This window comes from Phalacrocorax carbo, chromosome 6, assembly GCF_963921805.1.
Source record: "Phalacrocorax carbo chromosome 6, bPhaCar2.1, whole genome shotgun sequence".
NCBI lineage: Eukaryota > Metazoa > Chordata > Aves > Suliformes > Phalacrocoracidae > Phalacrocorax > Phalacrocorax carbo.
This window is the reverse complement of record NC_087518.1, coordinates 2,596,021-2,616,071: the sequence shown is the minus strand read 5'-3', so window position 1 is coordinate 2,616,071 and position 20,051 is coordinate 2,596,021. Positions and strand designations below refer to the sequence as shown.

The 20,051-nt window shown below is 49.2% G+C and overlaps 2 protein-coding genes and 2 long non-coding RNA genes across 9 annotated transcripts in view; 2 read left to right on the top strand and 2 right to left on the bottom strand.

Moving 5' to 3' along the window:
* Nucleotides 1-6,439, bottom strand: part of SUMF1 (sulfatase modifying factor 1) — a 37,986-nt gene extending 31,547 nt beyond the window's left edge. Inside the window, exons 1-2 of the mRNA XM_064453429.1 lie at nucleotides 6,186-6,439; nucleotides 1,334-1,507 (exon numbers count right to left, since the gene is read on the bottom strand). Of these exons, the coding sequence (XP_064309499.1) occupies nucleotides 1,334-1,507; nucleotides 6,186-6,404 (393 nt within the window). The 5' untranslated portion in view covers nucleotides 6,405-6,439. The remainder of the gene's footprint in view (nucleotides 1-1,333; nucleotides 1,508-6,185) is intronic.
* LOC135313789 (uncharacterized) lies at nucleotides 6,148-8,666 on the top strand. Its single transcript, XR_010373284.1, has 2 exons — nucleotides 6,148-6,567; nucleotides 7,236-8,666. It is a non-coding gene; the product is annotated as an uncharacterized LOC135313789 (long non-coding RNA).
* A 486-nt stretch (nucleotides 8,667-9,152) lies between these two features.
* On the bottom strand, nucleotides 9,153-12,564 carry LOC135313787 (uncharacterized). 2 transcript variants are annotated; one of them, XR_010373281.1, is made up of 4 exons: nucleotides 12,506-12,564; nucleotides 11,599-11,960; nucleotides 10,758-11,048; nucleotides 9,153-10,293 (listed from the first exon to the last, which is right to left on the bottom strand). It is a non-coding gene; the product is annotated as an uncharacterized LOC135313787 (long non-coding RNA). The 2 variants fall into 2 exon arrangements; XR_010373280.1 differs by having other exon boundaries at nucleotides 9,153-11,048.
* Nucleotides 12,565-12,756: 192 nt separating this feature from the next.
* The window catches only part of ITPR1 (inositol 1,4,5-trisphosphate receptor type 1), a 180,009-nt gene continuing 172,714 nt past the window's right edge, over nucleotides 12,757-20,051 (top strand). For 3 of the 5 annotated variants that reach the window (XM_064453427.1, XM_064453425.1, XM_064453426.1), the window contains exon 1: nucleotides 12,758-12,876. The gene's annotated coding sequence lies outside the window, so the exon portion shown is untranslated. Of the gene's footprint in view, nucleotides 12,877-20,051 lie in introns of all 5 variants that reach the window. The other 2 variants (XM_064453422.1, XM_064453424.1) reach the window with 1 other exon arrangement.

Below are 20,051 nucleotides of genomic sequence, written 5' to 3'. Positions count from 1 at the left end.
TTAAAAAATACTTTTGGTTCAACAAGATAACCGTACACCTGGAGAATTTTTTCTTTAGCTATTTACTTTCAGGTTTCATTTGCCACTGGGGTTCAATCTAGTCCTTAAAAAAGCAAAAGCAAGAAGTAGGTTGGCTCTGTTTACCGGCACTAAGTAATGTGGACATTATTTAAACACACAAAAACCAGCTCAGCTGCATCCCCCAAAAAAGCCCTGCAGAATCAGTGCTGTTTACTCTGAGTTTATTTTTCAAAATCCAGCATAAAAGGGGACCCTGTGCAAGGGAGGAAGGGAGAATGTGTAAGTGGAGCACCCGACGACACCAGCTGAGCCATGAAGCACTGTCGGAACAGACCCCATCCGATGCAGTGCTACATTCAAATACCTCCACACATTGTGCTCATTCCAGAAGCTGTTTGCAACAAGGAAGCCCTGTTCAAACTCAAAACTGTTAAGCAACCTTTTTTCGTAATTACTGAGCTAAGAACTTAAAAACAGAAATAGTGCCGTAGATAAAAGCAGCCCTTCATCCAACCAGAAGGATCCTGTCTTCCAAATGAGAACCAGTTTATCAAGAGAATTCAGCAAAGTGCCTCCTTTGAGACCTGATCATTACCAGAGCTTTTATTTGCCTAAAAGGCCTGTCAGGGTTTTATAAAGTTGCGTAGGAACAGTCAACTGTCAGGAAAGATCAGAGCCTCAGGCACAGGTGGCTTCTTTCTTGGAAGATCCTTAGCATATTCTTTCTTAGTCCATTGTTCCCAGTAACATGCACAAAACTATTATTATATTTGCTATTATACCTTCTTTAGGCAGCAGGGCTTTCAGTTGCTCAGCTCATTAGCAAGTACCTGCGCTGAACTAGCCTGCAGAGTCCTCTGCTATCACAGTTTTTCAAATCCCTTCTCCCCTGTTCCTCTAAAATAAGGAAAATTTAACATAGTTGTACTGGTACAAAGGTATCCTAGCACCCAAAGGCCAAAAAAAACCCCAAACAAAAACAACCCAAACAACAATAAAAACCCCCAAAACCCTGCACAGACATCTTCAGCCAGCTGTTAGCTTCACCCAGCCTGCCTCAGTCGTACCGCAGGGAAGATACTAGTTCAGCTATCAAGACACTAAATGTAACAGTGTACATCTAAGTGCCCTTTCAGACCCCTGGGCAGCAAGGTAGGACAATTTTCTCTCAACACTACTTACATCAGAAACCTTCTAGTATGCAAATCCCAAGCAAGTATTGCGACATCCTTCAAAAAGGAAAAACCTACATTTTTAGCAGGGATTTTGCCAACACAAAGAGGACAGGCGACTGTATACCTTTTTGCCTTACCTCAGTAACGTACCCAGTGGAATTTACAAATCTCTCAAACTCCTCATTGCTGACCTCATACTGATCCATGTAGAAACTGTTAACGTGGACTCTTCTAGCAGGCCATTCTCCATCTTGCTGTATTTCAGGCTCATCAGTGCCCATTGTGAACACTCCTCCTGGAATAGCGACCATCTGCAGAGACACCACCACCCAAAAGATTACGAAAAACGAAAGACTGAAAGGTCTCTTGTTGGTCGTACTGCTCCTCCGCCTCATCCCCGGAGGTGCTTTTGCTTTGAGCAGCACTTCCCTGACAGAAGCGGCACAACATAATGGTAACAGTGGCGTCTTGATCACCACCTGTTTGGAAGAAACAGCAAGCAGAAGTTAAACTGAGAACAAAAACCCCATTTGTAGCTCTTTCTACGTGAAGTCTGGGTAATTAGGAACTTCTACTGAGGGTAATGCTTGTGCTCTAACGAGGAGAAACATGTGCCCTTACTGTACCTAAGAGCCAAGAAACAAGCCAGAGTCCTTTCTGCTCATTCTCAGATGAGGAATTTTGACATTTCACTCTCTTCCTAAGAAAGGTTTGATGCATCCACAAAGAATACTAAGATTATGAAACTGTGAAGTGCTCTCTTGTGGACAAGCCTATGCTCGTTTACATACTAACTACACATGGTTTTTCATTTAATAACAGGCATGTGCAGCATTTTATTACCAACCATGCCGCTAGCTGGCAGGTAGACACAGCACCTGCAGCTCCGTGTGCCAGAGACAAGACATACCTTCGAGTCAGTTATATTCCTCTCCTCCGAAGACTGGCCTTGGACAGGAGCCTCAAGCTTCAGAAGTAAAGGATGAGTGACACGACAACATTTTAACTATTTCAATAAGATGTTTTTTCCCCTTTAAGGCCTCAGTCAGTTTCCAGAGGAACAACACACATTTTCCCTCGGCTTTAGCGGGCTCTTTCCAGGAAGACAAAGGCCCCAGAGGTCTTGTCGTGCCTCATCAGATGTTTCCCAAGAGCTCTCTAAAGATCACAGACTGGGCAACACACGCCTCACCCAAGAGTGGTTCACCCAAAAAGCAAGAGCACCCACGATTCCTGCTCAGAAGCCCATGCTGGAACAAAGAATGACAGCTCAGGCTACGTAAAGTCTTCCCAGTGGGCAGGTGACGTTTCAAGGGCCGACGCTACCCAAGAGCTAGCTCGCCAAGAAGTTGCCTAACTCATCATCATCATCAACAGATGAAAGAATCAGGGAAGAAAACTCCTCCTTCCTTTTCAGTATTCCTGAGCTACCTTCATCCCCTAACCCACACTGAGTTCAGCCACCTCACTCATCCTCCGGCACCGGTCAGAGGTTTGTGGGTGGGTGAGCCCCAAAAAAGCCAGCCAGCACTGACGTAGCCATCCACTCTGGAAAATAGCCTGGCACATCATATTGCCCCTGAACACACCTTGGCAGTTATCTGCGATCACACACTACTCTTACAAGGCATTAAAGCAGGCGGACTGGTGACAGAACCTAAAATGAGCAAAGCCAGTTCTAAGAGATAGCAATTTATTTTATTTTTCTGCAAGAGCCTGATATTTGGTAGGCAGGAAATTAAAGTCTAACAACAGAAATATTCAGCAGGAGAGATGTTTCCAGAGTAGCACACTTAACACTACTTCAAAAGTGTAGTTTATGTTCTGATGGAAAAAGAAGCCTGGCTTTTAGATGTACGAGAGTTCAAACAAAATTCCAGTTGCATATAGTGGAATAACACTGGATGCAACATGTATATTAAAAGCAGCCAAACTGCAGAGAGAGGGCTGTGAAAAATGGGAACTGATATAACCTTATTTAGATGAAGAGGCAAGTTCACAGAACCAAACACGAACTTTGGACTTTGTACATATACCCATTTTACAGCACGGCCTAGATTATAGGACCTTGAGTATTCTATAGGTGGATTTTTTGGTTTTTTTTTTTTCTTACTTTACAAGATTCTCTTCATAAAGTTGGATACTTTCACCAAAACAGCTTATCTGGATGCCCACCGTGACTCACAAACCAGGAAGTCAAAAAGAATCACTACCTTCTAGCTTTTGGAGTTTACTGTCATCTACGCTCACCTCAGCTGTCCTGCACCTCTCCCTATTCATAAGAGAATTGAGTATTTGACATAAGCTTACATACCCAATTTCATTGTTTCTTCTCCACCACAGACCTCTCCTTTTGTTTGGATCTCTCTCAGCGACACTTAAAATTCACACAACTTGCAAGAGGCCTGTAAGAAGCGCTACAAATACTTTTTCCTCTGAACTAACCACATTTGAAGCTAGCTGCATCCTCATAACTTTGTCTCCACTAAAAAGAATCCGAGCACTTACAGACTACCCTTAACTGAATCCATAAAAGGGCTTCAGCATAAATTTGCTTACATTTTTTAGGACTTAGGCAATGACAGCGTGGTACAGAGTTGCACCACTTCCTTCCTTCCAATCTCTTTCCAACCCACTGTAGCTAAAATGACTCCTTGAAGCAGTCTTCAAAGCAAGACTCAGAGCTCGCTAGTGAGCTGCTGTCTAAAAGCACATGTAAAATTAACTCTTACTTTACAGCCTAGCATTCACGTCCAAAACCTGAAAAATCTCGATAGATTGCCAGTGTGTGTTCAGCTAGGAATGTCCAAAAGCTTCCTTATGAACCTGCTGCTTTTGCAGCCCTCTCACGCAGTTACAGCTGAGACTTCTGGCATGTCCACCAGCGTTGTGTCCAACCCGGATACCAAATATTGACTCCACAGGATTATCCTCCCCCACCAAGGCTCATTTCACAGCTCCACCTCCTGTTTGGAAATAAAGGCCTTCCTTTGACAGCCAGCTGTGTGATAACACCACATCATAGGCTGCAAGGCTGAGATGTCTGACAGCGCTCCTCAGCTGAGGATGGTGGAATACAACACTGTCTGCATAGACATCACATTCAGAAGCCACATTCGTATCGTTAATGAGGCAGCTTTAACATCCAGTTTTAAAATACCGGTAGCTAGCACTGAGGAACTAATCTCTCATAAAGATCAAGTTGAACTACGGAGTCAGAAATCCAACAGCGGAGGCCAGGAGATACATAATTTACTGTATCAGGTAGAGCGTGCAACAATAATTGCCTGAATCTCCACAATATTGCTTAGCTAACGCATGCAGTTCATTGCCCTCAAAGCTCAACTTCCATAACAAGGACTGCATTTGCCTATTATTATACTTATGTTCAAAGTACTATGGCGATACAGAGCAGACCCACTAGAGTTCTAGCTCCCCATTTCTACAGATGTAGAGGAAATAATTCTTCTTGATTGTGGTTGAGGTAGAAGCCAATTTTTCACTCAGTTCCCTTCTGGTAAAAATGTTTCTAGCTAAGCATAATCAAGTTATGCTATGAACATAGCTTAAAACCCAGCAGCAGTTCAGTTTCACTATCTGCTGCTGAAGTTGCCAGCTTCCTTGCATAAAGTAAGAGTCAAATGGTTTTTTTTTCACCCTGCAATGAGACCCACAGTGAAATGCCAAAATGACATGAAACATATATTAGTGACATAAAGCCCAAGTGCCGTATGGACTATGTAATTTGTACTCATTAAATATTCTCAAGTTTCTTAAGCACAGCCTGCAATAGCAAAGTCATAATTACCACTGTGCATCCTTCCCCTTACTTGGAAGGTTTCCACGCTGCCTGTGTGACACAGGCTTTTTCCAAGCCAACACAGCTTGCCAGCGTTACAGCACCAAGAGGCGATTCGAGAGGCAGCCCCTCACATTCTTCCTATTTACGAGCACGAGAACAAGATCCAAGTCCACTGCGGTATAATTTTGTCTGCCAAAGTTTACTAGCACCTTTTATGAAATGAAACAGCAACCCCATTTCTAATAACTGAAGATATCTCATCCACTGAGGCTTTTGGTCTCCAATGGTACAAAAAGACTCAGCATCCCTTCTCAGTAAGCACCACCACAGCACATCAACACACTTTAAATTATGCCTTCAATAAGAAGGCACATTCTGCCCCGGACCACGTCTTTCAGAAGAGCAATAACAGCAATAGAAAGGAATAAGCAATTAAACCTGAATGGATCTCTAGATATGGATACATCAATGATGGCGATGCTGAAACGCACGCAAGAGACCTGGCACATCACTTGCTGGCGTTTCAATTCCCTTGATACTGACACAGACCTAAAAGAGGTTGGTGGGGAGAAACCAGCGCCAGAGCCGTACTGACGGTCACGATGTAAGGGAGCACACTAGCAGAGCTCCCACCTCTCTGGGCCCTACGGCAGCAGACAGCCCCACGTACGTGGGTACTCTGGGCCGTGCTCGCCCAGGGTTGGCCAGGTGAAGGCACAGGGAGGCCTGCCAAAACAAGCAGCCAAGAAAAAACACCTCGAATCTGTCACATCTCAGCTTTGCACAAAGAAGAGCAGTCTGGGTGGACACGAGTGGGGACACGACGATGGCCACCAGGACACGGGCGCCGCTGCCCAGGCCTCTCCCCATCTGCTGGAGCACCCAAAGGACCCGGGTAACACTGGGGCTCCCTGAGAGGGAAACACACGATGGGACCGGGCGAAGCAGCCGCCCCCGAGCAGAGCCCCTCGCCAGTCAGGCCCAGGAGGGCCACGAAACAGCTTCCATTTCTCTTTCCACATAGAAACTGTAACGGGGGCTGCCCGTTGCCCCCCCCCGCCCCGAGCACCGCGGAGGCCCAGCTCAGCCGGCACCGCCCCACGGCTCGGCTCGCCACAGCCCTCCCGCCCCCGGCCGCGACGACAACGGCGGGGTGGAGTGGGGTGAAGCAGCGCCCCGCCGCTCACCGGACTGCGCCCGCCGCTCCGGGTGCCGCTCGCCGCCGCCGCCGCCGAGTACCGCCGCGCTGCCACCTCCCGCCCGTCACCACCGCCGCCGCCACTCCGGTCAGCGCTACTGCAGCCGCAGTCCCCGCCGGGCGCCGCCGCCCCGGCCGCCGCCGCCAGCCCCAGCAGCAGGAGGAGGCAGCGGGACGCCCGGCCGCCCGCCGCCGCGGGCGCAGCCATGTTGGCGGAGGCACCACGTGCCGCCCGCGGTCAGGTGACGAGCCGCCCTTAAAGGCGCCGGTGCCCCTCGGCGCCGTTCCCGCCCCGCCGGGAGGCGGGTCGCCCGCCTCAGGGGGAGCTGGGGCGCGGCGGTGCGTGTGGGGTTTGTGCTTCGTCCCCAGAGGTGTGTGAAGCTTCGTGAGGCCTTGTGAGGGAGCGGGGGAGTGTCGGCCCCGCGGCGGGGCGTCCCTCAGGCGGGAGGGTGGCCGTGCCCAAGGCCGGCTCCAAGTTTGCCTTTCCAGCGTCTGGAAAGAAGTAGGTGCTGAAGCAAAAATGGCCTAAACAAAGCTCTGCTTCTGCAGAGGCGCCGTACCCAGTGCTCTGGCACCCGGCGGGGCGTATTAATGCATGTGGCATTGGGTTCATTCACGCTGTACGTCCAGTGCTTGTTACAGTCGTCATTCTCGATAAAAATACATTAAATTAATGCAGATAATTTCATAACTCTGCCTCAATACGATCCCTTGGCACGACACAATCGTTTACCGTTCATTTCCCCTCCATGGAGAAAAAACAGGGAAATACAGATGCTGCCTTGAAGTATTCCCGCTTCGAGATATCAAAAACTGCAACTGGGGTCATGGTAGTTGACCGACGATGTTAACTCAGCAATATTTGTAGTAAAGGGAAGTTCAGACTGCGTAGGTATCACCCAGCAGAAGTGAGGACTGGCGCTTCCGTAAGCTCTCTTGGGAATCGTTGCTCCTCACTGGCAGCAAGCCGCGAGCTCTCCAGGCCTTGCTCTCCGGCTGGGGCCGTGGGTGGTTTAAGCTCTTTCTTGCTCTTTTGCAGCAAATCGGTGCAACGGAACCGCAGCTGAAGGACAGCCAACGGCACGCAGATAGCATTAATGTCAGAGACTCGTACGAGCTGCAGGTCTAAGGCACAAAAAGTAAGTGCTTACACCTTTGTGTTCAATAGCAGTATGGAGCGTGAGAGTGCGTACGTGCTTGCCTCCTAAGAGAACCTTCATCTCCTCTCTTAATGGGGGATGATGCAACTCAGCATCATTTCAGAATAAGGACTTAGGAAAAAATAAAGAAATGGTAATTTCCTTGGGCATTTCTGTTCGTGTACCCATCCCAGGGTTTTGATTTTTCACTTTTAGATATGGATTTTACGAAGTATGACACAACCAGTCTTTATGGCAAAAAGATCACCATGGAGGGGGAAAAACATCACTGTAGGAGGGGAAAACGAGAAACCTGCTTTTCTTTCCAAGTGAATATCAAATCCTTTTACTGCACTTTTGGGGTTTTTTTACAGGCATTTTCATTTCAGGTGACTGAGAAGTTGTTTGTCACAAGCCAGGTGAATAGCAACATGCTAGTGTGCAAGCCAAGCAGGTCACGAATGGAAACGTACTTTATGGAGGCACGATGGCCTCCTGCTTTGCTTTTGGGAGAGGTAGCCATTTGCTGTTAGCAGCAAGAAGCAAATTACTACCCCACTCTGCGCCAGCTCGGCTGGCTGGGACTTTGTGATCAGAGCAAAGCTCTTCCCACTCAGCGTCCCCCTGCTAAGGGGCTGGGGGAGGAGCAGGTGCAGATGCCTGCTTTCTTGTGTGGCATAGGTCCAAAGTCCTGCTAGCTTGTTCACAGGCAGAAAGGGTGTGCTGCTTTTGTATTCCCCTGTACGCATTGCACAGCCAAGGTACAGAGCCTAAGGCAGCTCTCTCAGTCGAGAACTGTCGATACCTTCTTCATCAGGGAACTGGCAATGCCCTTGTTTTCCTTTGATTTTCCTGTAGCTCACTGTAGTTGTTGAAGATGTTGGTGCTCTGTCATTGTCCTGGTTTTGGCTGGGATGGAGTTAACTTTCCTCCCAGCAGCTGGTACAGTGCTGGGGTTTGGGTTTGGCGTGAGAATAATGTTGACGACACACTGATGGTTTAGTTGTTGCTGAGCAGTGCCTACGCTAAGGCAAGGACTTTCCAGCTCCCCGTGCTCTGCCGGGGGCACAAGAAGGCGGGAGGGGAGGGGGCGCAGCCGGGACAGCTGACCCCAACTGGCCAGAGGGATATTCCATACCATGTGACGTCATGCCCAGTATATAAACTGGGGGGAGTTGGGTGGGAGGCAGCGATCACTGCTTGGGGCCGGGCCGGGCATCGGTTAGTGGGTGATGAGCAATTGCATCATCCATCTCTTATTTTGTATATTCTTTCACCATTATTATTATTTTCCCTTCCTTTTCTGTCCTATTAAATTGTCTTTATCTCAACCCACAAGTTTTACGTTTTTTTCCGATTCTCTCCCCCGCCCCACTGGGGGGAGTGAGCGAACGGCTGCGTGGTGATGAGCTGCCTGCTGGGTTAAACCCACGACAGTCGTTTAAATCTTTACTTTGTGTGGGAGCTTCTGTTCAGGACTGTCAGCAGAATGGATCTTCTTCTGGATCCTCCACCGTGCTGAAAGAAATCTTTACTCGTTCTGTGGGATATTAATTCAAAATATTTTATATAATTTTCCCCTATACAGATTAGGAGCATGCAGCAAAAAGAAGCGTGGCCATAGTGAAGGAGGTGGGGGGGTTTCGTTGTTTTCCATTAGTACTGGAAAGGAACAGTACACAACTGTATTTGCTGTATGAAATTGTACCGTGTGTCAAATGACAGCGCTGGCAGCCTTCACAAGAATGCATTTCAGTTATCCATCATCGGTCCCTTTTGCCCTGTGACGTACTTAGAAAAGCAACAGAGTGCAGGAAAATAAATGAATGCAAATTTAATTATAAAATCAACCCTTGCTGCTGCGGGGTCAGAAAATGTAAACATTCCTTTTATGTTGAAACAGCGATCTTAGCCCTGTGCATTAATGAATCCCTCTGAAAATCCAAAGTAAATATAACGTATTTTCTCCTTCCAATGCAATTTACTGAAATGACAACAAAATCTAGGTATCCAAATTCTCCAGTCTTCTAGAACTGAAGAGAGTCTGCCAGGATAACTTCCCCTTATTAAAGCCATGGGATTCTGGCTGTGTCATGATGGAATTCAAGAAAATCGGCTAATTTCCAATGGGCAGGGACAGTTCTCTAGTGTATCTTGCCCACTCGTTCTCATTGCTCATTTTCCTAGAATTCTTTCCTGCATCACTTATGTACTTCCATCCGGAGGGTTTACGTTCCTCCTTCTCTCAGGAGACTAGATGAAATAATTACAGTTTGCTTGTGAGCAACACCCAACTTCTAGTTTGCAATCCTGAGGACTTCCTGAAAACTTTCGCTGGTGTCATTTATGGCTGCATTTATGGTCATTTAGGGTTTGTCCCCCTAAGCCATTTGTTCCCAGGCAGCAAATCTCTTCCACGCAGGGTTTAATTATTCTCCTTCCACTCACTGAGTGCGCCGTGCTTCAGGATTACGACAGTGACTTCAGCGTTAGTAAAATATTATAGAAATGAGAGACTTTTCAGCACTTAGCCAAAAAGCTGAGATGTTGCCTAGCGTTCGTCCCTCTTGTTAGCAGTGCTTTTCACCTCAGCGCTGCAGTGCTGGCGCGGACAGCTCTGACGGTGGCAAGCTTTTGTGATCAGCTACCTCGTCATGAAGACTAGCCACGAGCCAGATCAGACAGTTTGATCCTTAAAGTCCTGGTGGCTGCTTGGAATACCTTCTGTGCTCATTTTCCTTCCAGGGCTGCTGATTGTGCAGCTGAAACAACAGCAGAGACCAAAAACCGTTGCAAACCCAGCCAGCAGGCTGGGGTGCTTTCTGTCCAAAATAGTCCAAAGAAGTCAACAGTTCATCACAAATTCGGCAGCGTAAAACAAGATAATATTGTTCTTATTCTTGGCTAATAAAAGACTTCATCTTAACATCTTTCGTCAATATTGAATTCACATGGTTGCTACAAATAAGGTAGTGATGGCTCAGAATAAGGTTCAAAATGGAGGAAAAGAACGGAGTTTGCCAAGAGCAAAAACATAAATCCCTTGCAACGTTTTCCTGCAACTGAAATCACGTATGTGATTGGGCTAACCGTCTCTACTACAGCACTCTAAAGACTGAAGTGATACCTACCGAGTAGTATTTTTTTCACTACTTCCTTTCTGAATTCTTGAACAGTTCTCATGCCTTAGACCCTCTGCGTACGTGCGTGTGGTCTAAACCCAAGCCCTGGTTTGCTGCTGAGCGAACAGTACTGCATTCCCCACCCCCGGCGCTACCGGCTGTGGCTCACGTCATCCATGAAGCACTTGCTTTAAGAGAATAACTCCATGGAACTTCGGAGTGTGAAATTTTTCATTCCCAGACTGCCCTACTCTCATTTCTTCTTAAAGCTACGAGATCATAGAAGCCTTATGAACTCACCGTACCCGCAGCAGCATCCTAAAGCAAGTTCCCAAAGAAAATGGAAACATTTTCCACTGTTGGAAATTTTCACGATTATCTTGTCTCTGCCAGGAACCTTTCAAATCCAGGAAGTCCTTTGCAGTACTTGATCAGTATTTTTGGCTGAAGGGCCTTCAGAAGCACAAACTCCGCGGCCTTTGAAGAACTGACCAAGACCCAGAAGCAACCGTAGTCCCTGAGAGAAAATGCAGCCTTTGATACTCTGCCTTCCGGGGGGGCTGCGAGATCTGGTAGGACTGGACATGACTGCTGTAAGGGAAGCAGGGAGAGATGTGGGCGTATGCGACTCTTCAGACAATGAACTGGGGATTTGCAGCTGGGGACAAAGCAGAACCCCAGGTCTCCTCTGCTGTCTCCTCTGCGCCCCACGTTCCCAGACCTTCATACTGTCAGGTTGGGGGGGGGGGGCTGGGGGAGCCGCGCACCCTCTGGCTGTGGGAAATCCCCCAAAACTGTGGCTGACGTTACATGCAAATGCTGCTGCCGCTCTGATTTGGCGCCCAGTAATGAAGACGTTTCAAGGCATGCTGCTAGCATCTCTGCTAAAGGTGTTCAGTGGGCAAAGCTCTTTGGCGCTGGCTCTGGTGACAGCCCTGATGTCACTGCCTAAGTGCACCAGACATCCTACCACTTGCTGTCCTCAGCCTACTAAACTCATCCAGAGATTAGATTTGATTACACGAGAATTCATTAGGATTACCTAATGACGTTAGGCACCATTACTCTGCCAAATTTCCGATGAGTAATGGATTGTAGTATTGCAGCCATTTGTGGAAAACATAGAACTGTATTCGCTGACCTTCTCTTAAGTTCCTAAGTCATGGACTTCAGCTCCTGCGTATTCTGGCTTCAGAGCCATCATTACAACTCCTCTGACATTACTTTTTCATGAAGCACCGACACAGTGGTAGGTTGCGTTGAATCGGACCACGGGCTGATCCGGAGTCATTCCTCTTCTCCAGCGGTGGGAAGCAAGCAGCGAGCCCGGCGGCAGCAGCAGTTACACCCCGTTTCCTATCTGATAGCCCAGGGGTGGAAGGGAGAGGAGGGAAGTGCTTTCCTCACCTAATGCCAACTGAAGTGATGCAGCAGTTCTGCGGCGCGAACGCCGCGTCCGTGGCAGCGAGGCGCTTCGTGCTGCCAAACGCAGCAACTTGTACCCTACAGAGGGCACAAAAATGACGGTATTTTATAGGACAATATAACTTGACTAATATTTTAAAGACAAGTAATTGCATAATACAAGAAATAAAAGGAAATGTTGCTTATTTTTTATCACCGTCGGTCATCCTGGCTTAAGTTGCGTTGTCGGTAGGCAGGCTTTAACGGCAGCAGCATCCCTACACCAGTCTTACCAAAGAGGAGACCAGGTAAAACTCACAATTTTCAAATTTTTAAACCATTCTTCTGCTAAAGAGCTATTTCATGGTGCGTTGCCACGCTTCTGCGGCTCCAGCTGTCCTCAGCCAAGGGCGATCTTCCAATAACTGAGTTGCCCCACCAGCGAGAGCGGCAGGTGTCAATAATCTTGCGAAATCCTGACCCCTCCTAAACCAGTGGGCGGGTTTAAGCCTGGTTTCCCCTTATGTCGCGCCTCCCAAGCCGCGTCGAGACCCGCTCCGCGACCCGACTCCCCCCCGCCCCGGAACACAACACCTCCCGGAGCGCCCCCACGCTCCTGGTTTAGCTCCCGGTGGGTTTCGAACCTGCGGCTCTGAAGGAGCTCGGCAGCGGCGGAGCCCCGGCTCCGCCCTCCTCCGGCGCGGCGCCGCGGTGCACGCCGGGAGTTGTAGTCCCGCGGGGAGCACTGCCAGCGGCAGCGCCGCGCCGCCGGGACTCGGCTACCCAGAAGCCCCCGCGGCGGTATATAGGGCGCGGCGGCGGGCGGCGGGCGCAGTAACCATGTGGATGTGCAGCTGAGGCGGCGGCGGGCGGGGCGGGGCGGGGTGGGGCGGGACCGGACCGGGCGGGCGGGGAGCTCGGCGCAGCCTCCATCCTAACGGGACCGGGCAGCGCCGCGCCGCCAGCATGGGGCTGCCGGGCCGCCGCTAGCCTGCCCCGCCACCACCGGAGCCAGGTAGGGCCGGGGCGGGCCCCCTTCCTTCTTCGAGTAAGGCGAGGCGAGGCAGCCCGCCGCCGTGCCGTGCCGGGAGGGGGTGGCCGGCCGCCGGGGCTCCCGCGGGACCGGGCAGGGTCACCCCACCCCACCTCACCCCCGGTTGCGCGGGGAGCGGAGCCGGGCCGCCGCTGCGCCGGGCCGGGGGTGAGCGCCGCCGGGGCCGGGGTCGCCTGCCCCGGGCGCGTCTGGCCGCCGCTCCCCCGGCGGGGCGGCGGGGCCCCGGCGGTGCAGCCCCGGGCCGGCTCCAACTTTGCCTCCTGCTTTTCTTCGCGCCCGGAGTTGAGGCGCAGTTGCCGGGGGCGCTCCGCGTTATGTAAACACTTGGGAGCGCCGGTGGGGACTCGGCGGCGGGCGACCTTACTCTTAAATGGTCAAAAGCCGGGCAGCTGTGGGTGGATGTTTCCGAGGGTCTCGGCGGCTGCTCCGAGAGGCCAAATATTTAGCTGTTTCCCGGACTACAACAAGTGGACTGCGGGGAGGGGGGCGGGGAGGGGGCATCTGTGCATTCCCCACGTACGTGGAATGTGTCATAATTGTGAGCGGGTTCGCGTCTTCGTGCGAAAAGCTCGGTTCTCGCTGGTCGGTTTGGGGCTGGAGGCAGCCTCCCGGCTCCCCTGACCGTGCGGAGGGGCTGCCTGCCCCGGGCCCCCTCGCCGCGTTACCCTGGGTGCGGGGGGGGGGCTTTGCTGTACGGCCCCCTGCGGGGGCTTGGGGTCGGTCAGGCTTTCCCCTCTAGCCCAAAACCTCTTTGCCCCACGTGAGTTCAGTCCGGCTCGCAGTAGTTTATATAAAAAAAGGCTCCAACAGGTGAAAGGTTTGAATTACTGCATCGAATGTGTCGCCGCACGCACCGTGCAGCGGTTCGCCTGTGCCCGCTCGACCGCAGGCGGATGGGGCTGTGCTGTTGCTACTCGTAAATCAAGCAGGGAAAACGGGCCTAATACAGTCCGTATCCTTGCCTTAGGAAGATTTATTTAGCGACTCAAAGTCACGCGTGGAGTAGTGTGCGTGTACGGCAGCTGTTTGTTTTAGTATTGATGATGGCTAGTTCCTGTACATGCGTTTTGTTTCTTAAACCTGCGCTTTATTTGCCTTTAAGTTTCTTTTCCTGTGCTTGGAAATTTGCCTGGTATCCCAGAACTCGCAAACCTGTTGAGCCAAAGGACTCGTGGACTCAGAGCCCTGTCTGAAGGCCCTCATCTGACTTGCTTTCCTGGCGGGGTTCAGCTGGTGAGCGAGGGATGTGATGGGAAGCCAGCATCCATTTCTTTCCCCCAGTGGTTTCTCTGTGGTTAAGTTAACAGGCTACCAGGCTCTGGATTTTATTGTTTGTTTATTTTCTGGATCTCTACTTTAAGTCAATTTCTTCCCACTGAAAATATTTCAGGTTCTAAATGCTCAGTGGTTTCGCAGGTGTAAGGTTGGTGCCTGAAACACTAACAGTGTTCCGTGGCCTTGTGGCTGTAGCAAAGGGTTGGTTACCCAGCGCTGGTTGTTCAGTGAGCGGAGAAAACTGGTGGCATCGATCAGACCAAAATCTCTGGTGTAACGGGACACCTGATGAAACAAAGGTGAAAGTTGACCGCTATGGAAACCAGCGACTTGAAGCGGTGCGAATGTGTAGTGGCCAGTACGTGTAAACCAAAAAAGGAGTTATTGTGGAAATGAAAACACAGCTCCAGTGCTTTTCAAAACAAGCTGTTACAGGAGCGCTGTCAAATAAGCTGTTTGCTGAGCTGATTATTTCTAATACGTTCTTTAAGCCATCTTCTGTTTGTCAATAACAATTTTTTCCTTCTTAAAATATACCTTATTCCACTCTGAGGTTAAAGGGTTTGCTTAGGTGAGTTTTTTCCCCATCTGCTTGTTTTGCAGCATCAATTAAGCCTTGAAATAGGGAGTCATCTGGTTTCCTCTTGCAGGGGTTCATAAATTAGGAAGTAAACAAGCAGCAAGATTAACTTTGGTTTGCCTTTGCAATTGTGGGGTGGAGCTTGACTATGGGAAATAGTGTATTTTTTTTTAAGACTTGCTAGTCCCCAACACCATTGTTGGAGGGCGGAAAAGGCCCCGGAGAAGAGCGCTGAAGGGGCAAGCGCTTGGTCGGTGCGTTCTTGGTTGACTCTTGCTGGAGCTGCAGGTCTGGGTAAGGAGGGGTGTAATGTGGTCTCTCTCAACGCCTCAACAAATCCCTGTTGGTGTGGGGTAGACTGGAAAGTGGAAAAATTGAGTTCAAGTGAAGAAATAATCTCAAGTCCTGACAGCTCACGAATGCCATTGCAACTTAGAGCGAGGCTTGCGAACCATGACATCCTGCTGTTGTGTGGTGTGAGGTCTTGGTCTGATTTCATAGTAACTCTTCTTATCAAGGCAGTGCTGAATAGCGTTATGGTGTGGCAGTGTGAGAAGGTGGGCAGTCATCTGCAAGGGTGGCAGAGTCCGGATGAAACGTGCAAGCAAGGTTCCAGCTCCTCCAGTATGGCAAGCGTGTGTGCGCGCCATGAGAAGGGTACCAGCCCTGGAAAGACACCTACTGGTGTGGTCCAGAAGCCCATCCTGGAAGCAGGAGCTCCTTTCACCTGCTTCCTGTAGGATGAGCTGGCCTCTCCTGGTAGATGGCTGAAATGGACCATATAGTGGTGAAACGTCTTTTTCAGTACTATATAAAGCAGGCTTAAAACAGGACCCAGGTACCTGGAGCCCCTCTCTTGTACCTGCCCTCGGATGAAGCAGTCAGAAGAACAGGTGTAGCCCGTTCTGGTTGTTTTGTTGACTTGCTGTTCCCCTGTGATGCTGCGCGTGGTAGTTCTTCAGCGCACAGCGTGCTCCTTGGGAGTATCTGATGTGTCAAGCTGCAGAGCGTGCTGGGAGTCTTTGAGACGTTATTGCCCCATAAATATAAGATAGTTGTAGGATTATGTCTTCAGGGCGGGAGGAATCTCTAGATCCCGTGGGAGGTGGGATGAGGGTAGTGGCTCTGTAGTAGCTGGTAGATGAGCTGCTCACTTGCCTGTGGGTGAGTGTGAGGGAAGGCAGCTTCCCCAGAGCACCTTGTGGAGACCAGAGGAGTTTAGAGGTAGAAAATGATGTGCTGCTAGAAAGTTATGTAAACGTAACGTTTCTCTCACTGCAGTATTAATCCGGTTTCGTAAAAATCTGCCTTTCGGTATGCTCCAAATCAGCTGCTTCTGCTGCTGAGATAGCACCTTCACTAGTTTCTGTTGCTTCAGTAGCCTGTAGCCTTTTTTCTGCTGCTTCTGTGTGGTAGCACAGATGATGAGCTAAAAGCCATTGAGCAGTTTCATATAGTGGCCTACGCTGGGTACAGGCAGGCGCTGCTTTACTGGGTGCTGTGAAGGAGGCTGGAAAAGCAGGCAGTATCTCTGGGCTGCCAAGCCAGACCCTGTCTGTGTCCATAGCTGTTCAAAATGATTCCTGTGCTCTTCCGCTGTGCATCTCCCAGAGGCTGCTGCAGGAGGCAGGGTGCCAAACAGCATGAGCTTTGATCTGGCTCGATACTCCTTTCTGATTTCTGTTCCCCGCGGACGCTGCAAAAGCACTACAGCAATTGTCGCCTGGTTCTCTGTCTTGGCACGGATGGGCAGTGGCCGGGTATGGAGGCAGAACCCTCTTTCCAGGGGGCTGCAACTGCTTGTTAGTTTGGCAGAGGCAGCCACAGGAAGCGTGTGTTGTTGCTTGTTCTGTACCTGTTGAGAAAGTACATTTCCAGGTCTTCAGAGCAGTTGTGTTTTGTGGCACCAAATTGCTTTAGGGGAGAAAAAAAAATTAAGATGAAAACTACAGAAACTGTAATTCAGACGAGGAAAGCTGCAAAATTCAACTGTGGATTCTGAACTCAGAAGAGTTTCATTTTCATAGTTGTGGTTTTGGTTAAGCCTATCAAAGCTTGGTTCAGAACTTATTTTTCCTTCCTAACAGTGTTATATGGAGAATAATATGTCACTTCAGATCTGAGCAAGTTAACCCTCTAGAGAGAAAAATGTGTTAGAAATTTGCATGGAAGTCTGCGTTATTTTGCTGGTTTATGGCTTGTGGCAATGTAATTGCAACCTGACATGCCAGAACACCAGTGAGGAGCGCTGCAGAAAGCTGAGTGTTCATACCTTGCTGGTGTTCGGCTGAACAGGCTATCGAAGGATGGTGAATAGCTCTGAGAAAACGTAATGCCAGATGAAGCAAACTTCTGGATTGGGGTGTTCGATAATGTTTCTGCTTTTGGAGTAATCTGATACTAAGCTATAAGGAAAGAGGCTTGGATACTGGATCAAATGTGATGAACACAGTTCATTCTCTCCTCGTCCCTGCGGCTTGCATGATGTCTGCAGTCAGACGGCGGTAATCTCTGTGCATCTACATGTAAGAAATTTCTGATTGCAGTAGGCCAAAAAAAGGCTATTGCCAAAAGGCTGTAGCTTTTTTTTTTAAACTTCTGGCAATTGTTTAGTAGCAGTTTAGTATGAAACTTTTACAAATATTTCTTTTACGCCTTGGCCCATCCTATCCACTCTTGAGAAATTCAGAAATCTCCCAAGAAGTTCTGAAGAAAAAAGTTTTTATTGCAGTCCAGATACATCCCTCCTGCATCCCACTCTGAGAAGAGACGCATGGCCACGGAAGCGGATCCGTGCCTGAGTTGGCTGATGAAGCTTGATCTAAAAAGTTAATTAAAAACCTATCTTATTATTAAAACAACTCTGCAATCCCTGGAGGAGTGGCCGTCTGTAAGGGTTAAGTAGATTCAGTTGTGAATGCTCGTTATGAGATAAGGTGGTACAGTATTTTGGCCCTTTGCTTCAGAACGCTGACTCGTGCTTGCAGTCTAGAAAATCACTGTTGGGGGCCCAATGTGTACAAGTCAACCTGGGAACTGGAGCCATCATCTGTAAAGGAGCCCAGCCCACCCGGTTTTATTTTTTAGATCAGCAGGGCTCAAAGTAGGTCCCCTGGCCACCAGTGGTTCTCCACATGTGCGAATCATGTGCTGGAAGTGGCTCCTCCTCTTTGGCGGCTTGCCACAGGCACTTAGGTTTTAGTCTGCAGACCTGGATGCCTGCTGAGGTGTCTAGGAGGGAAGAGCAAGTGAGCTGAGCTTACCCTTGCGAGGGTTGCTGCATCTCAAAGACGAGAGAAGACTTACAAGCCTTCAATAGGAGAGACTTGCTAGTGGAAGAAAAGCGTTGCCTTTATTGCTTCTGGGGACCCAAGGCTGCCAGGAGAGATCCAGCAAAGCCCAGCCGTGGAAAACGACGCCAGCGCCACCATGGAGGCCACAGAACCCCCGCCAAGGTGCAGTATTGGCGAAGGGAGGAATGGGAGGTGTAGGGCACGGGAAGGGCGAAATCATTGGGCAAGCAGGGTCAGAGGGACACGAGTAGACGCAGGTGGATGAAGGCTAGTGAGGCGGACGGACAGAAGGAAAATATTTTGGTAGATTTAGGGTGTCTCGCGTTCGCTAAGGAGCGTGTATCTTGGGAGGAAGGAAGCTTGGAGGCTTGGTGGGGGAACGGGGCTGCGGGAGACAGCCCGTTCTGTGGTGAGCCTCAGTAGATATATGGCCATGCAAAATGAAATTGGGACTGTTCTGTACCTTCCTCTTCCCTGGCTATTATTCTTCCTTGGCCAAACTCCAGTTGGTGTTCTAAACCCAGCTTGCTCTCTTTCCCCATGACATTGGTTGCCCTGGTTCTTCTGGCATGTTCCAACTCTCTCCTAATAGAAATATGCTGAAAAACACAGTGTGCTTGTATGGGCCTCATCCAGAGGCTGACGTCTAAGCTGCCTTCTCCCATCAGGGTTAGAGCCAGTAAGTACAAACTTCAGTAAGTATCAACTCCAGTAAGTGCTTCTGACTTTTAACAGGATTAAAAAGATGCTGTCAGGTCATACTTGGTTTGAAAGGAAAAGTAATTTTTTTCCCCTGACAGTGTGTCTCTGATAGATTTTCTTTTTTCAGCTTTCTGCAGATGCCTGTCAATAGGATCCGTCAGTCGTGTTTCTTACATCGGCCTTGCGGCTGCTGTATAAGATGCTGCTGTATCAGATACCGCTGTCAAAGTGTAACTTTTACTACAGAGTGTAACTTCATACATGTTATAAGCGTGTTACTTTCGACCTGAATTTTCTGTAACTACTTTGGCTGGCTGCACCAGGCGAATTTAAAAAAAAAAAATAACAAAACCCAAACAAAACCACAGGCGCTCTGTCTGGGGAGAAAAGGATGTCGTGCGTGCTTGCTTTCCTGTATTGAGGATTTGTTGAGGTTTAAGTTAACAAAATGAGTTACTTTATCTCTTTCTCCCTTTGTCTTAAACTAACTTTTGTTGCAGCTATGAAATAGTAACTTCTGAATAACTTTGTCATTGATATGGTAAAAATAATTTTAAAATATATTTCTGTGGAGTGGCAAATAGTGTGAATAGAACAGAATTAACTCGGCCATTGTTGGCTGTATGAATTTACACACCCCTTCCAACTTTCTTCAAGAAAAGGGGGAAATGTAGGCTTGATTAGATGTGCAATGAGACAGAGTTTCCTCCTGGAGAAGAGGGGAGGTGTGGACCCGGTGGATGGGGTTTCAGGAGACCTGGATTCAAGTGCGGGCTCTGAGTCTGACCCACTGTGCGTCCTTGAGAAAGTCATAGCACTGTGCTGCTTCCTCCTTCCCCTCTTCCACACCCTCCATCCTGCCTGTTCAGGCTGCAGGCTCTAGGAAAATCTGCTGCGTTGTAAGCACTGGGAGGAAAAATACTCTCTGAGAGAGTGCATTTCTCCTCTTTAATCTAACGGTTCATCAAATGACAATTTGTCGGCAGATAGATAGCAGGCTCCTGGACATGAAAGGTTGCAGTTAAATGGAAAACAAGATCATGTGGTAGATAAACGTACCGTGCTGATATTTTTTATAACGTGTAATCTCTAAAATATAACTACATGTGCATAAAATTAGCAGCGCTGAACCCTCTCAACCCAACGCCATTCCCGAGCCGCCTCCCGCTGCAAGCGTGCGAGGGCGAGGATCCCGATGCTCGACTTGGCGCAGCTACGGGTCCCCTGTGCTGCTGTTGTTTTTCCACGGGCTACGAACAGCGTTGGTGGTTGAGAAACAGCAGGAT